The 21177-nt window shown below is 56.7% G+C and overlaps 3 protein-coding genes across 8 annotated transcripts in view; 2 read left to right on the forward strand and 1 right to left on the reverse strand.

The window, feature by feature from the left end:
- Positions 1–5429, forward strand: part of STYXL1 (serine/threonine/tyrosine interacting like 1) — a 73242-nt gene extending 67813 nt beyond the window's left edge. For 4 of the 5 annotated variants that reach the window (XM_006942027.5, XM_045047795.1, XM_006942026.5 and 1 more), the window contains exon 9: positions 5177–5429. In XM_006942027.5, coding sequence (XP_006942089.2) covers positions 5177–5308 — 132 coding nt within the window. In that variant the 3' untranslated portion in view covers positions 5309–5429. Of the gene's footprint in view, positions 1–1230; positions 1297–5176 lie in introns of all 5 variants that reach the window. The other variant, XM_023246750.2, reaches the window with a different exon arrangement.
- Positions 5430–6839: 1410 nt separating this feature from the next.
- On the forward strand, positions 6840–12748 carry TMEM120A (transmembrane protein 120A). The gene is made up of 12 exons (XM_023246748.2): positions 6840–7037; positions 8698–8816; positions 9051–9167; positions 10780–10839; positions 11083–11178; positions 11253–11342; positions 11528–11593; positions 11704–11765; positions 11867–11959; positions 12081–12145; positions 12252–12320; positions 12397–12748. Exons 1-12 carry the CDS (start codon positions 6957–6959, stop codon positions 12508–12510), a joined length of 1032 nt encoding a protein of 343 aa, XP_023102516.1. The 5' UTR covers positions 6840–6956; the 3' UTR covers positions 12511–12748.
- A 150-nt stretch (positions 12749–12898) lies between these two features.
- POR (cytochrome p450 oxidoreductase) overlaps positions 12899–21177 on the reverse strand; it is a 62658-nt gene continuing 54379 nt past the window's right edge. For both annotated transcript variants that reach the window (XM_045047792.1, XM_045047793.1), the window contains 13 exons: positions 19284–19412; positions 17794–17943; positions 17143–17267; positions 16746–16835; positions 16387–16485; positions 15331–15447; positions 15109–15227; positions 14708–14889; positions 14446–14595; positions 13888–14158; positions 13663–13808; positions 13479–13564; positions 12899–13383 (listed from right to left, as the gene is read on the reverse strand). In XM_045047792.1, the coding sequence (XP_044903727.1) occupies positions 13239–13383; positions 13479–13564; positions 13663–13808; positions 13888–14158; positions 14446–14595; positions 14708–14889; positions 15109–15227; positions 15331–15447; positions 16387–16485; positions 16746–16835; positions 17143–17267; positions 17794–17943; positions 19284–19412 (1809 nt within the window). In that variant the 3' untranslated portion in view covers positions 12899–13238. The remainder of the gene's footprint in view (positions 13384–13478; positions 13565–13662; positions 13809–13887; positions 14159–14445; positions 14596–14707; positions 14890–15108; positions 15228–15330; positions 15448–16386; positions 16486–16745; positions 16836–17142; positions 17268–17793; positions 17944–19283; positions 19413–21177) is intronic.

Below are 21177 nucleotides of genomic sequence, written 5' to 3' on the forward strand. Positions count from 1 at the left end.
TCTTGATATTGCCCATAAGTCCCTTAAGGTATTCTTGTTTTTCTTTTCTTCTCCTTCTCCTCTTCCTCTTTCTCCTCCTCTTCCTTCCCCTCCTCCTCCTCCTCCTCCTCCTCCTCCTCCTCCTCCTCCTTCTCTTCTGCCTTCTTCTTTTCTATCTCCTCCTTCTTCTCCTTCCCCTCCTCTTCCTCCTTCTCCTCTTCTTCCTCCCCCTTCTCTTTCTCCTCTTCCTCCTCCTCCTCCTCCTTCTTTTCCTTCTCCCCCTCCTCCTCCTACTCCTCCTCCTCCCCCACTTCTTCCTCCTCCTTGTCCTTCTTCTCCTCCTTGTCCTTCTTCTCCTCATCATTCCTTTTCTCCTTCTCCTTCTCCTTCTCCTTCTCCTTCGCCTTCGCCTTCGCCTTCGCCTTCGCCTTCTTCTGTTGCTGCTTTGATTGGATGCACTCCACTGCACTGTCTTTGAGTCCACAGATCCTTTCTTCCACTTCATGTAGTCTGCAGTTGAATCCTGTAGTTGTACTTTTTCAGTTTAGTTACTGTATCCCGCAGCTCCGTGATTTCTGTTTGGTACTTTCTTATGTTTTCTGTCTCTTAGCTGGAATTCCCACCAAGGGGGTTCAGGAGAACCTCGGTGAGCGTCTTTATGACATCAACTCTTGATCAGGTGAATCACTTATCCCCATTTCATGAGGATGTTTTTGTGAGGTTTTATCTTGTTTTGTGAGATTTATCTTGTGAGCAAATATTTTCATGTGCTTATTGACAATTCATGTATCTTCTCTGGGAAAATGTCTATTCGAGTTTTTTGCTTATGTTTCAATTGGGGTGTTTTTTTTTGTTGTTGTTCAGTTTTAGGAGCGCTTTCTATATTCTTCATATTAGCACCTGGATATCAATCATTTGGAATGTATTCCTCTGTTTGTTTTTTTCATTTTCCTTGACTCTGTTGGTTTCTATGCAGTGGGGAAAACAGCCACCTCTCCCAGTCTTGAAGGAATGGCCTGGTGTAGGAAATGAACCTTATTGTTCAACCCTTCCCTATTTCTTGGTTGTCTCTCACACCTTTTTGATTGTCAAAGCAGCTTGCTTTGTTCTTAGTGGCTCCCCATAGTTGAGGGTGTGCCAAGACCTGTCAGGGGTCCAGGGGAGGATCTTAGTCTGCATCTAGATTCGGGCTGATTGGAAGCCTGACCTTCAGGCAGCAGCTTAAACAGTATGCAAATATACCCGTTTCAGGGGAAGATGGGAACATAGGCATTTCTGTCTGCTCCTTTTATGCTGAGCCACTGGGATGATAGCCAGGTAAGAACTATTTCTTTGTTTGCTACTGTCCTGTTGAACCCATAAACACAAGCCCCACTGGCCACCTGCTTTTGGTTATTTTGGGTGTACACCCAGAGTGGAATGGCTGGATCGTATGGTAATTCTATTTTTACTTTTTTGAGTAATCGCTGTACTGTTTTCCACAGCGGCTGCACCATTTTACATTCCCACCAATGCTGTGCCAGGTTTCCAGATTCTCCACATCCTCACTAACACTTCCTATTTTCTGTTGTTGTTGTTGTTGTTTAAATAGTAGCCATCCTAATGGGTGTAAGGTGATATCTCGTTGCAGTTTTTTTCTTTTTATTGTGTTAAAATACACATAATGTAACACTTATCATCTTAACCATTTATTTACTTATGTGCATCTTAACCATTTTGAAAAAGTGTACAGTCCAGTGGTATTAAATACTTTCTAGGGGCATCTGGGTGGCTTGGTTGGTTGAGTGTCCAACTCTTGATTTTGGCTCAGGTCATGATCCCAAGGTCATGGGATTGAGCCCTGTGTTGGGCTCTGTGCTAAGGGTGGAGACTGCTTATGATTCTCTCTCCCTCTGCCCCTCTTCCCCACCTGGGCTCGCTCTCTCTCGCTCTCGCTCTCTCTCTCTCTCTCAAATAAAATTTTTTTAAATCTTTAAATACTTTCTAGTGTTGTACAGCCATTACCATCATCCATCCCCATAACTGTTTTTATCTTGTAAAGCTGAAACTCTTTTAAGCTCTATTAGACAGTAATTCCCCATTCTCCCCTCCCCCCAAGCCCGGCAACCATCATTCTATTTCCTGTCTCTATGACTTTAACTCTGCTAGTTACCTCATATCAGTAGATCACACAGTATTTTTTCTTTTGTTGACTGGCTTATTTTACTTCTCACGATGTCCTCAAGGTTCATCCATGTTGTAGCGTGTCAGAATTTCCTTCTTTAAAAACACTTTTTTTAATGTTTATTTGTTTTTGAGGGAGAGAGGCAGAGAATGAGCAGGGAAGGGACAGAGAGAGAAGGGGAGACACAGACACGGAATCCGAAGCAGGCTCCAGGCTCTGAGCTGTCAGCACAGAGCCTGACGCAGGGCTCAAACCTACAAACTGCGAGATCATGACCTGAGCCGAAGTCGGACGCCCAACCGACTGAGCCACCGAGGTGCCCCAAGAATTTCCTTCTTTTTAAAGATAGAATAACATTCCATTGTGTATATATGCCACATTTTGTTTTCCCATTCATCCGTTGATGGACACTTGGGTTGCCTCCGTGTTTGAGGTATTGTGAATAATGATGCTACGAATATGGGTGTACAAATATCTCTTTCAAGACCCTGTTTTCAATTCTTTGGGGTGTATAGCTGGATCATATGGTATCTCTGTTTTTAATTTTTTGAGGAATCTCCATACTGTTTTTCCACCATGGCTGTACCATTTTACATTCCCACCAATAGTACACGAGGATTCCCTTTTCTCCACATCCTCACCAGTGCTTGTTGTTGTTTTTTGTTGTTTTTCTTTTAATATTATAACCATCTTAATAGGAGTGAGGCATTATCTTACTATAGTTTTGATTTGCATTTCCCTAATGATTGGTGATGGCGAGCAAGTGTTTTCATGTGCTAATTGACCATTCACGTATCTTCTTTGGAAAATGTCTATTCAAGTTTTTTGCTTACGTTTCAATTGGGCTGTTTGGTTTTTTGTTGAGTTTTAGGAGTTCTTTCTATATTGTTCATATTAGCACCTGGATATCAATCAGATATAACCCTCGAAAATGTTCCCTCCCAAACTGTGGCTTGCCTTTTCACTCTGCTCATTGTGTCTTTTGATGCACGGAAGTTTTGTTTTGTTTGTTTGTTTGTTTGTTTTTGATTTGTCCAATTTGTCCATTTTAATCCCCTGTACTTTTGGTATCCTATCCAAGAAATCATTGCCAAATCCAGTGTTACGAAATTTTTCTCCTATGTTTTCTTCTAAGATTTTTGTAGTGTAAGCTCTCACACTTAGGTCTTCAATTGTTTTTGAGTTAATTTTTGTATATGATGTAAGGTTAAGTGTTCAACTTGACTCTTTTGCATGTGGGTATCCAGTTTTCCCAGCACCCCTTGCGCTTTCTCCATTGAATGGTTTTGGCACCCTCCTTGAAACCATTTGGCCACGTATACAAGAGCTTATTTCTGGGCTGTCTGTCCTATTCCTTTGGCTTAAATGTCTATCTTTATCCCACTACTACGCTGTTTTTGATTACTATAGTTTTGTAATAGCTTCAGAGATTTGAAATCAGGGAATATGAGAATTCCAGTGCTGTTCTCTTTCTTTCAAGACTGTTTTGGCTATGTGGGGGGTCCCTTGAGATTCTATAAGAATTATAGGATGGGCTTTTCAATTTCTGCATGAAATGCTGTTGGGATTTGGTAGAGATTGTATTAAATCTATACATCACTTTGGGTAGTACTGACATCCTAACAGTATCAAGGCTTCCTGTCCATGTGAACGGGCTGTCTTTCCATTTATTTGTGTCTTTCCATTTTTTTTTAATGTTTATTTATTTTTGAGAGAGAGAGAGAGAGAGAGAGAGAGAGAGAGAGAGAGAGAGAGAGAGAGACTGACCCCGAGCATGAGCGGGGGAGGGGCAGAGAGAGAGGAGACAGAATCAGAAGCAGGCTCCAGGCTCCGAGCTGTCAGCACAGAACCCGATGCAGGGCTTGAACCCACAAACTGCGAGATCATGACCTGAACCAAAGTCTGACGCCTAACCAACTGAGCCACCCAGGCGCCCCATCTGTGTCTTTTAAAATACCTTACAGCATATTTTATTATTTTTAGGTTACAGGTCTTTCGCCCCCTTGGTTAAGTTTATTCCTAAGTATTTATTCCTTTTGATGCCACTGTAAATGGAATTTTGTTTTTAGTTTACTTTTGAGATCATTTGTTGTTAGTGCATAGACATACAACTAATTTTGAGTGTTGGTTTTGTAATTTTGCAACTTTGCTAAATTCATTTATTCTAACAGATTTTTTGGTGTAATCTTTAAGGTTTTCTACACATAAAATCATGTCACCTGCAAACAGAGGTAATTTTACTTCTTCCTTTCCAATTTGGGTGTCCCTTCCTTCCTTCTTTCCTCCCTCCCTCCCTCCCTCCCTTCCTCTCTCTGGTTAGGACCTCTAGTACAATGTGGAATAGAGGTGGTGCAAGCTGGCATCCTTGTCTTGTTCCTGATCTTAGAGGAAAAGCTTTCAGTCTTTCACCGTTGAGTATGGTATTACCCGTGGGCTTGTCCTATTTGGCCTTTATTATGTTGAGGTATGTTTTTTCGGTTCCTAGTTTGCTGAGGCCCATTTTTCCTTTTTCCTCTGTCCTCAACCCAGATAGAGACCAGTTTGTCCTCTTCCTTCGGGTAATGACCCTTCCTTCATTTTAAGGTGGACACCTGAAGGAAAGCAGTTGCAAGTTCCCTTCTTCAGAGAATTTCCCCACAGTTCCCTTCCCCTTTCCATTCATTTAGCCGTTCACAATGCCAACCTTTGTTGGGGCCGCACTGTGTGCCGGGCATGGGCATGGTACTCTCCTGCCCACAGAAGCTTTCACCCCTGTTGTCTCAGCCTTCACAGGAGCCGTCTGAACTAAGAATGATCTCTGCCTCCATATCCAGCAGCAGATGCGCAGAGGTGCCTGCTCAAAGCAGAGCCAGCTCCTATGACTCCTTGCCCTGATGTATTAACTCCAGGCTGCTGCTGCTTCTGTGTCCAGCCATTAAGCCGTGTTGCTGGCCCACGGGCAGGTGCCTCCTGTCCCTCCTGAGCTGGCTGTGATAGAGGTGGAAGGGCTCAGGTCCAGTCCCTGAGGTCTGCTTTCTCTCCTTGCATTGACAGAAGTCCTGGGCCTACGTCAAGAAGTGTAAAACCAACATGCGTCCAAACCGGGGCTTGGTGGCTCAGCTGTCAGAGTGGGAGAAGGTCGTCCTCGGAGACCGTGTCACAGACATCTTGGATCCACTCTACTGATCTCCTCTGTGGCCCAGCTATGGGTCCCGAAGAACCTCGCTTGGGGGCTTCTTGTGGGTACTGGGCCAGGCTGTGTAACCAGGTTGGTGTGGAAAGAGAAGGCCTTTGCTGCCTGAAGTCATGTAGCAGCCTCCTGTAGTGGTTCTTCTCCGGCTCCTCCTTCATGCCACAGAGCAGGCAAGACTCAGCAGGAATCCCCCCATCCCTGGGTCATCCTGGACACCCTTCCTGCACTCCTGAGGCTGCCTCTGGAAAAGCATTTGGCTGTCTGAACAGCTATCCCACACGCCCCGGTGATTTGGACCCTTTGGAGGCTATCTGGGAGGAGTTCCAGGGGAACTGCCTTACGTTGGTCCACAGGGGTGTCACAGTGCCCACCTACGGGCAGAGATCCCCATCTCCCCCCCCCCCCCCCCCCAGCTCCAGAGATGCCAGGCCCAGCCTTAGCCCAGGTGTCAGTCTCCACAGTTCTGACAGGTTTCTGGCACGGGGCACACCGTTGCCTCATCCCTGGTCCTAGAACTCCCCAGCCAGTCTGATGGCTTCTTGAGAGTTCCTTTCCTTCTCCCCCACTCGTTTCCTCCTGGCTGGCTTCCCCAAGAAGAGATTTCCACCGCTCCTATCTCCCACACCCATGCTTCTAGAAATTCCTCAGGTCGTAGGGGGATTTTCTTCGGAATGTGCTTCCAAGCCCTGGAAGCACCCACAGCACAAGTCAGGAGATGGCACAGACGATGGGACTGACAGGGAATTTGGGATGTCTGCCCCTGTTCAGTCAGCCAACATTCTCTGCCACCCACGTGCGGCTGGGGAGGGACCTAGAGGTGAAGGCCATCTCACCTTCCAGGACTCTTTGCAGAAGGGTGAAATTGTCCTGCTCCCCAACGGAAGCCCAAGCCCTCAAGGAGTGGGGTTTTGCCCGACGGATAAGGGCTTTCCAGCCAGCTCAGGCCTGAAATCCGTTGGGCTAGGAACTGGAACAGAGTTTGGGAAGGCTGCAAACAATGGCTCTGTGGGTTAGGGACCTCCTGGTAGGAAGGGCAGAGCCGCTGGCACGTTTTCTTTGGGGACCTGGTGGGGATTAGCCTTGTGTGTTAGGACGGGCAGTCTGGTGGCTCCTGCAAGGAGTGTAGCGGTGAGTCTGGAGGCTGGGAGACCGTAAGGCTGCCGCTGTAAAAATCCAAGCCAGAAGAGAGGCTTGGAATCCTCTTCCTGCAGAGGTGCTGCTTTCCCAAGGACGAAAGTGTTTGAGGCAGGGGTCACCACCGTGGGCTTCAGTTTACTGTCAGCGTGACCGGGCGGAGCTCTGCGGGGCGTAGCACGTGGCTGGCATGATCCCGTGGAGCCGGAGCCGGAGCCGGCGACCCCGGCGCGCGCCAGCCCCAGGATGGGCTGTGAGCTGCGAGCGGCGGGGAGAGCGCCCCAGCACACGTGGCCCCGCCCCCGCCCCGCCCAGGGCTCGGATTGGCTCAGGCAGGGGGCGGGGCTAGCGCTCTGGTAGCTTCAGGCCTTTTCCCATTGGTGGTCTTGGCGGCGCGAGCCCGGAAGCGGACGGGGGCGGCGGCGGAGGAGGCTGAGGCGCCTCGGGCGGGCCGGGGTTGCGGCGAGGTCCCAAGACTCGGCTTGTCCGGCTTGTGGCCCGGCAGCCATGCACCCCCCGGCCCCGGGCCCGTTAGGCGACTGCCTGCGGGACTGGGAGGAGCTGCAGCAGGACTTCCAGAGCCTCCAGGTGAGTGCCAGTGCGGGCGTCCATTGGCCCAGAGCCACGTCCCTCTGGCTCGAGGTCAAGGGTCGGGCAGCCCTGGGTCAGGCAGTGGGGGCTCAGGGCCAAGGGTCGAGGACGCTGGCGTGGCACCCGAGGGCGAGGAGGCCCTGGGTGCTGGTGGCCCTAGCTGGACCCTCCTCTCGGCCTCAAATGAGTGTCCGGCGGCAGCCCCCATCGCCGGCACTGCCGCTGCGATCCTGGTGGGGACCCGCTGCACCTAGCGGACCTGGGGCCTTGTGCGGGGGCCTCGGAAAGAGGTCCCTGCCCCGTCCTCTCCCAGGAGAGCGGCCTCCTGAGTCAAAGCCGGCCAGGCCCAGTCTTGGGTCGGTCACCTCGCAAACATGCCTCGGGCGCCGGCACGGCTGGAGCCAGAGCAGCGCCAGCAGCGCGGTCCCCGCCCTAGGACAGCGCTGGGAGGTCTGGGCTCCCCCGGGAGGCAGGGTAGTGGTGTGTAGGTGAAGTGCCTGGATGGGGGCGGGGCCCATCCAGGGTGAAGGACAGCAGCTACGGAGGCAGGACTATGTGGCTACTGTAAAGAGAGTGAGGGGAGAAGTGGGTGGGCCAGACCCTGCAGGGACCTCATGGATGGAATCGGAATCTTTCTGATACCAGTAGGGAGCCATGGGAGGAAGTGTCTGGATCTGACTTGTATGCACCCTGTGCTGTTCTGTGGGGAGCCCCGAGGGGAGGGGTGAAGGCTGCTGGTCTCCTCTGGACAGGAGAAACTGGTTGGTAGGGGTGGCAGATGTAGCACGTGTTGGGTTCTGAGGGGGGTGCGGTGGCCCCTTTGGGCCAGGAGAAACAAAAGAAGACCTAGAAAGGGTAGAGTACCTAGGCTGGCTGGGTACTTGGTCATGGCTTTATCTCTCCTGTACTGGTTCCAGCTCCTTCCTGTCTGCACTGAAGCCTTGTAGCCCAGCCTGGGCCTGGCCAAGGCTACTGTCACTAAAGTTTCTCCTGGAGTCCTGAGCAGGGCAGACTTAGTCTCCCAGCCTGGCCACCCCTGTCTGACCTTCCTCACACTTCCTATGGTTGTCTCCAGGCTTCTCCTCTGGAAACTCACCCACCAGGGCAAAGTGCTCTGGGAAGCTTTGGGCCAAAGGTGCTGGGGGAGGGGTAGAAGGACTGATCTTACAGCTGGAGGTCTAAGGGCTGGAGCCTGATGACCTTTAACCTGGGAAGCAGATGCGGGGAGTGCCAGAGCAGCAGGCGTCTTGGACAACCTCAGCTCCCCTGTGCTAGCAGGCCGGGTAGGCAGGAGGATCCGAGAGGACCAGAATGGCTTCAGGCAGCCTGATTGGTCCAGAAGGTAGACCTTGGGCCTAGAATCTGAACTCGAGGTGGGAACAACTAGTAGGTGGGCTGAGACCAAGAAACTTTCAGAAACTAGTCTGTTTCTGGGACAAGGGGGTCGTGATGGCCTCTGGGCTTTGAGGAGGAGCCCCATCCCCTTGCCTGCCTTGGGGAGAGGGCAACCTCAGGGAGGTCCTTGGGCCGGCTGTCTCCTTTCTTTCTCAGACCCTCCAGAGGAGCCCCTGGGGCGTCTCTGCCCCACGCCCTGTCCAGCAGGCGCTGGCTCAGGGGCCTTCTAACCAGCCTGAGCCTTCCCCTGCCTGCTCCCCAGGAGACCCACCGGCTGTACCGCCTGAAGCTGGAGGAGCTGATCAAGCTGCAGAACAGTTGTACCAGCTCTATCACTCGGCAGAAGAAGCGGCTCCAGGAGCTGGCTCTTGTCCTGAAGAAGTTAGGACCCTCCCCCGCCGCTTCCATAGTCCCCCATGCCTCCCATACTGCCCTGGCCTAGGGCTGGGGAGTGGGTGTCGGATCTGGGTTGGGGGGAGAGCTGGCACTGACTCCTGAGTGTCCCGGGCGTGGCGTCTCCCCTCGCTGGGTCCTGTTGACCCTCCTGCCCCACGGGTGTCGGCTGGGGATACCTGGGGGCCCCCTGCCCTGACTCTGGCTTCTGTCTACCTGCAGATGCAAACCCTCCCTTCAGTCGGAGGCTGAGGAGGCTGCACGGGAACTGGAGAACCAGATCAAGGAGCGCCAAGGCCTCTTCTTCGATATGGAGGCCTATTTGCCCAAGAAGAATGGGTGAGACCCCCTCCCCCAAGCTCCGTTCACAGATGCTCCTGGGCGGCGGCCTGAAGCGCAGTTTCCTTTGGTTGCTTGGCTGGCAAATGTTCCCTCGACCTACTCTGGGCCGAACAGTCAGGCCCAGCCCTGTGTCCGGGAGATGGCACGAGTGACAGTGACAGTTCACGGAGATGGGTGCTTTGGGGAGGAAGGACAAGAACTAGAGGAGGACAGTGAGGGGTGCCTCACCCAACCTGAAGGTCAGGGAAAGCGTGGAGCACGAAGGAGTGAGCCTGGCGGGCATGGGAGGGTGGAAACCGCAGGTCTGGCCAGAGCTCAGGGAGGTGGTGGGCGACCAGAGGGGAAACCAGGCCTCGGAGTTTGCTTCGGCCCCAGTAGGCCGGGCAGAGGGACCTTTAGATCAGCCACCGTCACTGAGGAGAGTGGCAGGGGACGGTGTACAACCCTTGGCCGAGTAAAAGAGACCGCAGGCAGCAAGACAGCCCCCCCTTCTGGAGGGGACAGCAGCCTCAGACCAGATGGCCCAGGGGGGTCAGATGCCATACGGAAGGGAAATGTTTCCTGGAAGTCAGGGCGGCCTTGGAGAGAACCACTCCACAGGATGGTGGAGGTGGAAGTTGGTAAGCGGGTGACCAAGAGCTGGGGGACGGGCACATTTAGGCAGCTCTTCCCAAGCTTGGCTGTGAGTGGAAGGGGAAACCAGCAACTGGAACTTGGCCTAGGGGTGGGGGTGGGGGAGTGCTTTTGCTGCGCCCTCGTTTGTGTGTGTGTGTGTGCGAGTGTGTTACTTTGTACCTGGGGAAGACCTGGGCACATCTACTTCGGGGAGGTGGGACCCTCGGAGTGGGAGACCCAGTAAAGGGAAATCCCTGGGGAGGTGGGCAGGGCTGGGCGTGGGCCCTTCTCATTTGTGAGGGGAGGGCGTGCGGAGAGGGTGAGGAGGGAGGCCCAGGAGAGGTCAGCCGCCTGGAGGGAGGGTTTGACGAGGCCACTGCAGGGATGGCATTGGGAGCTGGGGGTTACGGGGTCGACGAAGTGGCTGACGTGCAAGGAGGGCTCGAAACCTCAGCTGGCTTGGGAAAGGAGCCTGGGGTTGGGGGGTCTGGAAGCCTCAGAGAGGGCCAGGGTCCACATGGGGCAACCCACCTGGGAGGCTCAGGGTCAGAGCACAGGCTGAATTTCGGAGGGAGCCCTTCTGGGCCGGGAGGGGGCCCTGGCGGGGCGGACTGGGGGCTGAAGGCTGTCAGGTAGCAGGAATGGAGGAGGTGATAGCGGGTGTGCGCGCTCACGGGCACTGAGCCCTGCCCCGGGCTCGCAGGGGCGATCCGAGATGTGGGCACGGCTGCCGGAGGGTGGGAGAGCCAGGCCGCCCTGGAGGCCCTGGGGAGAGACCAGGGAGGGGACGCTGCTGGTTTACCCTGGAGCGGGACTGGGGAGCCGGCAGAGAGGCTGGGCCTTGGCGTCTCCCTCCCCTCGAGTGGGTCCGCAGCACCCCCAAGGTCGGAACCCTAGGCCACGGGAAGTCCGGGTAGGGATGGCGGCCCCAGCTCTGCGCCTTTGGCTGCCCTCCCCGTCGGAGCCTCTCCTCACCTGCTGTCCCCTCTCCTAGGTTGTACCTGAGCCTGGTTCTGGGCAATGTCAACGTGACACTCCTGAGCAAGCAGGCTAAGTAATTTGTTGTTGTGGGCTGGGTCCCCACCCTGCTCGCCACCCTCCCGGGTCCTTTCCATCCTGCCCCAGCTGCCCCGGCTAAGCCTCGGGGCGCAGCAGCGGTCAGCGCCGGGGTCGCTGTCCCGGGCCAGCCCGTGCCTCCTGCGGAAGTGTGTCTGGAACAGGAGCCTCCCTTCCGGGTGGAGGCGAGGGTGGGCCCTGCCGGCACCCCGGCCTGTCCCACGAGTGTGTGCCCACCCAGGTTTGCCTACAAGGACGAGTACGAGAAGTTCAAGCTCTACCTCACCATCATCCTCATCGTCATCTCCTTCACCTGCCGCTTCCTCCTCAACTCCAGGTGGGTGCGCTGCTCAGGACTAGGCCCCTGCCCCCCCTCCAGGCTCTGGCACCAACCCTCGGTCCCCTCCTCAGGGTGACAGACGCCGCCTTCAACTTCCTGCTGGTCTGGTATTACTGCACGCTGACCATCCGAGAGAGCATCCTCATCAACAACGGCTCCCGGTGGGCGAGGGGGCGAGGCGGGTGCTGGAGCTCCCCGGGGAGGGGGTGCGTGCCCCGGGCCCCCGAGAAGCAGGCACTGGACCGGGGTGCTGCTTTCTTCCCGCTTCGGCCTTGCTCCCTGTCCCTGAGCACCAGTCCTGGGGGTTGAGGGGACAGGAGTGACACTGGCTTCCCTATGTATGCAGGATCAAAGGCTGGTGGGTTTTCCATCATTACGTGTCCACCTTCCTGTCAGGAGTCATGCTGACGTGGTGAGTGGCAGGGCTTGGCTCCCAGGCCCTGGGGGGTCGAGGGGGTGAGTGCGGGCCAGAAAGGTGGTGCCCCCCGAGCTCCTTACCCTTCCCACCTCTTTCTACCTCAGGCCTGACGGCCTCATGTACCAGAAGTTCCGGAACCAATTCCTGTCTTTCTCCATGTACCAGAGTGAGTATCTCAGAGGGCCCCGCTCGGCTCAGGAATCCCCCACGGGGAGGGGCGGGCCGAGGACTTGGGGCCCCAGCCTGGTTCTGATGCCCCCGCCCCAGGCTTTGTGCAGTTCCTGCAGTATTACTACCAGAGCGGCTGCCTGTACCGCCTGCGGGCCCTGGGCGAGAGGCACACTATGGACCTCACTGTGGGTGAGTCGGGCGTGGCTGCCCTGCTTGGGAGCCCTGACAGGGGGGCCGGAAAGGGAAGTCCTCTCCTGTCCACGTGGGTCTGAGAGACCATGCCCATCTCCGTCCTCTTTCCTCCCCGCAGAGGGCTTCCAGTCCTGGATGTGGCGGGGCCTCACCTTCCTGCTGCCCTTTCTTTTCTTTGGACACGTAAGTCGTCCCTGCCCCTGCGCGTCTGGTTGGGCATCCCCGTGTTCTGGCTTTGGGCCCGAGTGGGGACCGGGATCTGCTGCTTGAAACCTCCCATTCCTCCCAGTTCTGGCAGCTTTTTAACGCGCTGACGTTGTTCAACCTGGCCCGGGATCCTGAGTGCAAGGAGTGGCAGGTGAGCGGGGGGGGGGGGGGGCCGGAGAGGCATGCCGGGAGGGCCGGCGCCGTCCTGACCCCGCTTCCTCCCCCAGGTGCTCATGTGCGGCTTCCCCTTCCTCCTACTCTTCCTTGGCAACTTCTTCACCACCCTGCGGGTTGTGCACCAGAAATTCCACAGTCAGAGGCGTGGGAGCAAGAAAGAATGAGCCTGGGCCTTCCCCCGCCCGCCCGGCTCCCTACGACACCCCTGGCCTGGAAGCGGGTTCTGGCCCCTGTGTTGAGGGGGTAGGGGGCTCCCCTCAACCGGGAGGGTCTCTTCTCTCCCTGGGGTGTTGTGGGCTCTGTGGGCCCCAAAGGCTGTGCTGGAGAGGAGGGGCCTGGGCCTATGGCCCAGGCCTGCGGGGAGCTGGGGGCCAGCAGCCTCAATAAAGGAAGAGCGGCACAGAGGTGGCTTGAGGCGTGTGCTCTCCGAAGGGTGAGGCAGGGCCTCTGCGCCACCACAGCATGGGTTCTCGGGGCTCCTGAGCTGCTCTCTGGGGGTCTGAGTAGACCCAGGGGGAGGCCCCGGATCTGCTCAAGCAATACCAGTCAAAATACAGAAAACAGAACTTTATTCCAAGGACCAGAGATTATTTAAAATTATTTACAGTCATTGAAAATAATGCGGAGGGGCTGGGCCCCAGCTCAGCTGAGAAGAGCCCCTTCTGTACAGCCACCAAGGGCCGGAGATGTTCACAAAACACAGGCCCTGGTCTCCCCTGACCACACGCCCTGGGGCCGGGGTGCTCCAGAGGGTGCGTCTGGGGCCTGGACCGGTCCCTCGGCCCACCTCCCGCGGCAAGAAATCAGCCAGGAGACTGGCAGAAGGGAGCGAGGAAGGTGATTACAGGGAGAAGCAAGTTTGTGGGGCTTGAGGGGCAGGGCCGGGCTGCCCCTAGCTCCACACGTCCAGGGAGTAGCGGCCCTTGGTCATCAGCTTCTTGATGTAGTCCACGGCCTGGGCGTGCTCCATGGCCCCCACCTCGGCCACAATGTCGTAGAAGGTGTTCTGCACATCCCTTGCCATGTTCCGAGCATCCCTGGGGCAGGATGGAGGTGGCACTGGGCAAGGGGCCCCCCCAACCCCGGGCAGGCAAACCCCACCCCGCCCCTCCCCTCCTCTGCCCCCACTCACCCGCAGACGTAGATGTGGGCGCCCCCCTCGTGGATCAGCTTCCACAGGTGCTCCTTGTCCCTCTTCAGTAAGTGCTGCACGTAGACCTGGGGTGGGGGGGGGAGGGGTGGGCAGAGGTGGCACGGTGACGAGGCGGGTCCCGCGGCCCTGAGGCCCAGCCCAGAGGGGCCGCCCGAGGCCTCACCTTGTGGGGCTGCTCCCGAGAGAAGGCCACGTTGAGCTGGGTGAGGGAGCCGTCCTTGTGGAACTGAGTCAGCTCTTCGCGGTACAGATAGTCCTCGTCAGACCGGCGGCAGCCGTAGTAGAGCAGCGTCTCCCCCACATCCTTGCCTGGGGCGGTGAGCAGGGGTGAGCAGGTACCCAGGCACACGGAACCCCACGGAACCCCACCCCATGCCCACACACTTACCCTGCTGCCGCAGCCAGGCCCGCTCCTGGATGAAGCCTATGAAGGGTGCCACCCCTGTGCCAGGGCCCACCATGATGACAGGGGTGGTGGCCTTGAAGGGCAGGCGGAACTGGGACTTGCGCACAAACATGGGCACCAGGGCCCGGCGGCCGTTCTCCCCTGCAGGCTCCTTGGCCCGTAGCCAGCTGGTGGCCACCCCCTTGTTGATGCGGCCAGACTTGGTCTCGTACTCTACCGCCACGGCACAGATGTGCACAGAGTTGGGGTGGACCTGGTGGGAGTGGGGCAGGGGTGAGGACACCTGAGGCCCTTCTCTCCTGCCCCCCTGGCCCTGTCACCCCAGCCTCCTCAGCACGGGGGCTCTTCTCACCCTTCCTGGTGCCCAAACCTCGAAAGCCCCTTTCCAGCAGCTGTCCTGGCTGGCTCTCAACACCAGTAGAGAGCCGTTTGCAGTCTCGTGGTCCAGCCCGCTGGACATGAGGCACTTGGGGCAGAGCTGGGGCCACAGCTCAGGGCACCCATCGGCTGTGCCCTCCCTACGTGGGCTGGGCCTCGCACCTTGGAGGATGAGGCGATGGAGTAGTAGCGGGCCTGGAGACGAGGCAGCAGCTCACACAGGTGGTCGATGGGGGGCCGCAGGGACGGGTAATCCTGCAGGATGGCCAGGATGTGCCGCCGAGCCTCCACCACCCAGCTCAGGTACAGCTCCTGGGGAAGGCCAAATGCGGGGTGAGACCTGGGGGGGAGTGAGGGGAGGCGCCGTGGCCCAGGTGACAGGGCTGAGGTGGTGGCTCCCCAGGTGCGGCGGCAGCAGGCCTACCTTGCCCTCGCCCGAGGAGGACGCCATCTTGCGCAAGTGCTCCTGCTCAGAGGGCTCCGAGGCGTACTGTGCCAGCTCGTAGAGCACATTGGTGCGTGGCGGGTTGGTGATGTCCAGGTAGTAGGTGAGGGCCGTGCGGTACGAGGTGGGGCAGGGGAAGGGGTGCTTCTTGTTGGACTCCTCTGCAGGGAGAGGGGAAAAGCATTTGGGGTTAGTGGCCGATGCCCAGCTAGTCTGTTCCAGAACCTGGAATCGTGGGGTCTTGTGTCTGAGGGCCACGAGGGCACCAGGGCTTTGGGCTTAAGCAGCTCAACCTATCTACGGCTTTGCCAGGGGCCCATTCCTGCCGGCTGCCTCGGGTCCCGGGCTGGAGGGCAGGCAGCCTCGATTCCAGGACTCACCGTCCAGATTGTTCAGGGACATGATGACGTCCAGGTCAGCACCCAAGATCTTGCCGAGCTGGCTGACCAGGGCAGAGTCATTGGCTGGGTAAACGGCCACATGGTCCCCAGATTCATACCTAGGGTTGGTGGGGGGGTGGATTCGAGGCTCAGGAGGGGGTGGAAGGCAGGGCCCGGAAGCTCTGAGAGGGGTGGGTTGGGGGAGGGGGTGGCTGCCAGCACCTGAGTTTGGAGTCTGAGATGTCTAATTCCAGGTGCATGAGGTGTCGCTCAGTTCCCTGGTTCAGCTTCCGGTTGGTGGTGACCTCAGCCAAGAACGGATTCTTGGCATCAAAGGGGCTGGGTGGGAAAGAGAGCAGCTCAGTGATTGGCCAGGCCCTCAATCTGAATCTCCCTGCCCCCAAGGGACCCTTCTGGTTTCACAGAACACAGGGAACCTTAGAGCCAGCCTCCCAGGGCCCCAGGAAACCTCTCCAATTATGTAAAAGGTTCTCCCAACCAGATTCAAGGCAGTGCCCCCAGTGACCCCCAGAAGTGGGCAGAGCTAGGTTATCAGTGTCTCCATTTACAGATAAGGAAACTGAAGCCGGTTCCTAAATGTGGGGGAGACCCTTCACCCACTACCTGTTTGTGGGCTGAGTGCACAGGAGGACCAGGCCCCTTGTAGATGGCTCCCTACGACAGAAGGTGCCTGGGTCCTGCCTGCACAGTCACTGAAATGTTGGGTTTCCTGTTAAAGCAGGGCCACTGGTCTTAAATCCTCAGGGTGTTAGGGGGACTTTTTCCTGGGTGGCTCCAGGAATCTGGGCACCACCCCGGGGTAAGGCAAGTCAGGGGCCCAAGAGAGGAATGCTGTTTTTGGATAAAAAGTCCAAATACTGAGGCAGGTTTTAAGAAAGTGAGTCCTTCCTGCCAGGGTTCAACCCGGACCCACAGCCATACTCCGGATGTCCTGCTCCAGGCACTGGTAGGGGCCTCCCCACCCCCGGATACTTAGAGCAAAATGTCACATTAAGTACAAACTGAGCAAGTGTCTGTCTCCTGGTGGCCGCGCCCTGGCCTGAGGGACCCCTGGGAGAGAGGCAGGGGGCAGGGCCTAGGTGTGGGCCCGCCTCTGTTCCTCTGCTCTGGGCCTTACGCCCTCCCGTGTGGTGGAGGTGAAGTCATGGGTGCTCCCACCCACACCCACTCACGGGCAAGGGCCTGCAGGGACTCACAGGACTGCCAGCCATTGGGGGCACCCACGGCCACAGGCCCCCAACCGTGCTCCCTACTCACGGTTTCTGGTTCTCGTAGCTCTTCAGTCGGCCCATCTCTCCCATGTACACCTTGGCCACGTCTATGTCTGTGTGGACCACGAGCTCGTACTGGCGAATGCTGGCAAGGGGAGACAGGGTGAGGTGGGGAGGGTCCGGAGGATGGTGGGAGGGCTGGGGTGCTGCAGGCTTCGAGGCGATTCTGGGAGAAGGTGAGGAAAGCCCCCCCAGTGCCCGTCCCTTCCAGGCAAAGCCCAAGTGCCTTAACGCAGGACCCAGGACCCCCTAGTCCTGTGACTGAGCATCTGCCAGCTTCTCCTGGCGTCCCCACCGGAACCCAGCGGGCCAGGTCTCCCACCCCGTGTGCGGACACACACTCACCTGGACTCCTCTCCGGTGGCTTCCACCCCAAAGTGTTCGCACACGGCCGGCCAGAACTGCTCTCGCCACGTGATGAAGTCCTCCTCCAGGCTGGCGGGAGGAGGGAATGAGGCCGGCCCCAGGGAGCCCCTCTCCCCGCCCAGCCCGAGGAGCCCCCTGGGATGGGGCCCGAGCCACCAGGTGGCATTTGGGGTGTCTGTGCTAAGCAGGGGTGCTGGGAGCCCAGAGGATGTAGAAAAGTGAGGGGGGGATGGCGCCGGCCTTCCCTTGCCCTCGGTGATGCCTGTACAGGTGGCTTTGCGCTCCCCTCACGTGCCAGAGTCGGCCCTGACCCTGTGGGTTCCCCAGACATGCCGGCCGGGGTCGGGGCTCCAGGGAGGGGGGCCCGGGCACTCACTTCCCATCGTCATCGCCCATCCCCAGCTCGAAGATCCGCTGGGCGCCGAGCTGCTCCAGCCGCTTGTCCACATACTTGCCCATGGCATTGAAGTGCTCGTAGGTCTTGTTCCCGAGACCAAACACCTGTGTGGACCCAGGGACGGGTTTGAGGCCTGGTCAGCGGTTAGGGGTGGGTTTCCCCCATGCCCCCCAAGGGTACACCGCACCCGTGGGCCTCTATATCCTCCAGACAACTTGCACTGTGAGGCGGGCCACCTCTGGCCCCCGGAAGTGGCTTTGTTTCAATGGCATGTGGCCCCTAGGCCTCGACCCTGGGCGGCCAGCAGGGTCAATTCACCCTCCCCGCCCGGTGTTCCTGGCCCGGCCTACAGCGGTCAGCCTGCTGCACCCTTCTTGTCTTTGGTCTACCGCAAATAGTGCCCCCGGAAGCAAAGCGGGGCTGGGGACCCGGGAGCAGGGACTGTCAGCACTGGGGCCCAGGGCAGAAGAGAGGCCTGACCTGTGAGCAGCCCTCCCTGCCGGGTCCCCCGCTCTAAGCCTCTGTTCTGACACCTTGGCCTGCCCTGGCTCATCAGGACAAGGTGGGAACTGAGGGTCCAGAGGCACCGTAAGGTGCAGAAGCCATGGGAGAGAAGATGGGGAGGCTCACCGCATACTTGACTCCGGAGAGGTCCATATCCGTCTCCTGGAGCCAGTCGTAGAAGTCCTGTGCGTTGTCCGTGGGGTCCCCCTCACCATAGGTGGCCATGCAGAACACCGCCAGGGAGTTCTCGATCTCCGGCAGGCTGCCCAGGTCGGCCTGGAGAGACAAGAGCAGGGCCCGGGCCCAGCGACCGTGACTGAGCCTATGTCAGGGGTGTGCCTGATGGGATGCAGACAGGAGAGCCCAGGCCCTGCCCAGGGCGGCTGCTGTGGGATGGGAGGGAACGATTCCGTTGGGAAGGGGCACCAGCAGTCGGAGAAGGCTGCATGGAGGGGGCTGACATTTGAACCAGTGCCTTTCCAAAGGAAAGGGAACAGCAGGCACAAAAGAACACGTGTAAGGGCCTGGGTGTTGACAGGCAGAAGCAGGCTGGGCTCTGGGCCACCAGCCAGCGCGCAGAACGTGATTCTGTGCACCGGGCCCTGGGGGAGAACCTCATGGTCCCACAACGTCCTGGGACCACAGCAGGGCCTGGGCTCTCGCAAATTCCTAACCAGCTACTGGCTAACTTAAAACCCAGGTCTGCGGACAGACGGGCGGCGGTGCCGGTCCCCAAGACCCAAGGGTGGGGGTGGAGCGGGTGGGGGACAGTTGGGGTTTGGGAGACAGAAGAGCTCGTGTGGTGAACTCAGGAGAGACTGGTTTTGGGGGAAAGTACATCTGGCAGCAGCCCCATCAGGGGAGGAGAAAGATGGCAACTAGGACCTCCTGCCCGTCAGCCTCTTCCCTTACTGTCCACCGCGTCTCTGTGGGGCTGGTGGCCTGGCTGTCATTAGCTCCCTGACCCAGAAAGGGGCAAGCAGACGGCTAGAAGTTTCTTGGGCTTTTGAGAGCTGCTTCCATGTTAGGGGAAGGACAGAGAACCGATCCCTTGAGGACAGTGAGCAAGGTGAGCCTGTCCCTCGGCGCCACGCTGGGGGCAGAGCACCTGGAAGGGACACTGAGTCCTTCAGACTGAGTCCAGTGGTAGCCGGAGGGAGCGACAGGTCCACGGCAAATGGGGGCCTCTACCCCCAAACCTCAGGCTCCCCGGGCCCCTCCCCAAGTGGCCAGACACACCAGTTAATGCAGCCTCATTTCAAAGCCCAGTGAAGGGCTCCCTGAGATGGCTGCAGGGGGGTGGAGGGAGAAGCGGAGACCCCTCCTCCCCAGACTGCTGAGACCCCTTCATTAACAGGCCACGCCCCCCTCCCGTACTTGCATCCCCTCGCCCCGCCCTCCCCGCCCAGAGCCGAGCTGGGAAGGCTGAGCGTGGGCGGTGCCAGGCGCCCACGCACATGCCTGGGGCCAGCTGGCTGCCTGGACAAACGACAGGAGAGGCCCGTCCGCGTCCGTCCCTGTGGCTGACTCGCCCTTTACACACGTCCACGATCCGGATGCCGTGGTCAGTGCTACTGGGGGAGCCAGGAGAAGGGTCGGGAGTGGGGACTACTCACCAAGTCATACTCCTCAGGGTCTGCAGCCATGCCCCGCATCCCGTAGCGGTGCGCGTCCTTGGACAAGCGGTTGGCAAACTCTTCCGCCGTCCCCGTCTGGGAGCCGTAGAACACGATGATGTTCCTGCCCTAGGGAAGGCCAGACACGTGGGGTCAGTGAGGGACCAAGAGCCCAGAGGCTTCTCCAGAGACTCTAGGTGGCCATAGGGAGGGCTAGGCAGGTGAGGTCTTTCCAAGGCATCCTCTTCCTTCCTGCCCCAAGTCTTCCTAAGTCACTCCGGGGCTATCATCCCACTGCCCTAGCTACTGTGGAGGACAGTGACAAAGGCCACCCAGACATGCAGCTGCTCAAGGTCACACTTTGGACAGATTTTTAAAGGACACGTTAAAAAGCACAATGTAATGTTCAGTAAAAAAAAAGACCAAACAGTATTCTAGTGTAATCCAATTTTGTTCTCTATGCACAATGGTGTCCATATATACATTTATACACACACACGCACAAGCGAAAAAAAAATCTAGCAAGAAGTATACCAAGAGTCTCCAAATGGAGAATTATGGGTAAGTTTTTCTGAATTCCTATTCTTTATAAAAATCTAGACAAAAGGAAAGGTGCCCAATGGGCTGGCTCCCACATTCTTCATTCCACCCTCCTCCTCCTGTGGCCTCTACAGCTGGAACTCTACTCCCCAGACTCTCAAGGTGGGGCAGCAAATTTGGCCCAGCCAATCAACGTGCTTTACGAGGTCTGGAAGGTGGAAGTGAGGTACAGGCCACCTTCTGGTCCCTTTATGTAGCCATGAGGTTTCTCAGCAGTAGGATTTCAGTGCCCTGACCCCTAGAGGGGTCTCTGATTTTTGCATGGAGCCCTACATATAGGTACAAAGGAAAAAAAAAAATGTATGGATTATAATTGCTTTAAAATGTCTGCATACCTTTTACATTTCCTGAATTTTCTACCAATCATTTAAAAAGGTATTTTACTTAATTAAAAATTTTTTTTTCTAATGTTTATTTTTGAGACAGAGCGTGAGCTGGGGAGGGGCAGAGAGAGAGAGGGAGACACAGAATCCAAAGCAGGCTCCAGGCTCTGAGCTGTCAGCACGGAGCCCGACGCCATGAACCACAAGATCATGACCTGAGCCGAAGTCGGACACTTAACGGACTGAGCCACTCAGGCACCCCTAAAAAGTTATTTTAAAATAATCACTTACAAAAACTACTTTATAAAAAAGAAAGGCTTATAGAATATCAGTCTAAGGGGACAAAACAGGATATAAAATAGCAGCTAAATGTTTATAGCGGCATCAAAACATATGAAGAACTTCAAAATAAGCCTTAAAAGGAGCGCCGGGTAGTTCAGCCAGTTAAACGTCCGACTCTTGGTTTTGCCTCCGGTCACGATCTCAAGGTTTGTGGGTTCAAGTCCCATGCGGGCTCCACACCAGCAGTGCGGACGCTGCTTGTGATTTTTCTCTCACACTCTCTCTCTGCCCCTCCCCTACTCTTTCTCTCTCAAAATAAACTTAAAAAAAAATTAAGCCTTAGGAGGAACCTGCAAGAAGTTACGGATAAAGGGTTCAACCACAGGGAAAGGCCCTGGGTTTGCAGGGGAAGTCTCAACATAGAAGAGGTCCAGTTCTCCGTTATCAATCCAGAAATGCAACACGAGCTGGCAAAAAATCTGAACAGCTCTTTTTACTTCCTCAAAGTGATATCAAAAAATAAATATAAATTCATCCGCTGGAACAGGATTGAGCAGCGAAAAGGAACGAAGTGCTGATGTGCAACACAGACCGGACAAACCCTGAAGACGTGATACTAAGTGAATGATTCCACTTATATGAAATGTCCTAAACCGGCAACTCTATAAGGGATGCAGGCAATTAGTAAA

Source organism: Felis catus, chromosome E3, assembly GCF_018350175.1.
Source record: "Felis catus isolate Fca126 chromosome E3, F.catus_Fca126_mat1.0, whole genome shotgun sequence".
Taxonomy (NCBI): Eukaryota; Metazoa; Chordata; class Mammalia; order Carnivora; family Felidae; genus Felis; species Felis catus.

Coding starts and splice junctions, on each gene's coding strand:
- TMEM120A (XM_023246748.2), top strand. CDS start 6,957: ATGCACCCCCCGGCCCCGGGCCCGTTAGGCGACTGCCTGCGGGACTGG. Junction 9,168..10,779: donor TATTTGCCCAAGAAGAATGG/GTGAGACCCCCT, acceptor CCCCTCTCCTAG/GTTGTACCTGAGCCTGGTTC. Junction 11,766..11,866: donor GTCTTTCTCCATGTACCAGA/GTGAGTATCTCA, acceptor CCCCCGCCCCAG/GCTTTGTGCAGTTCCTGCAG.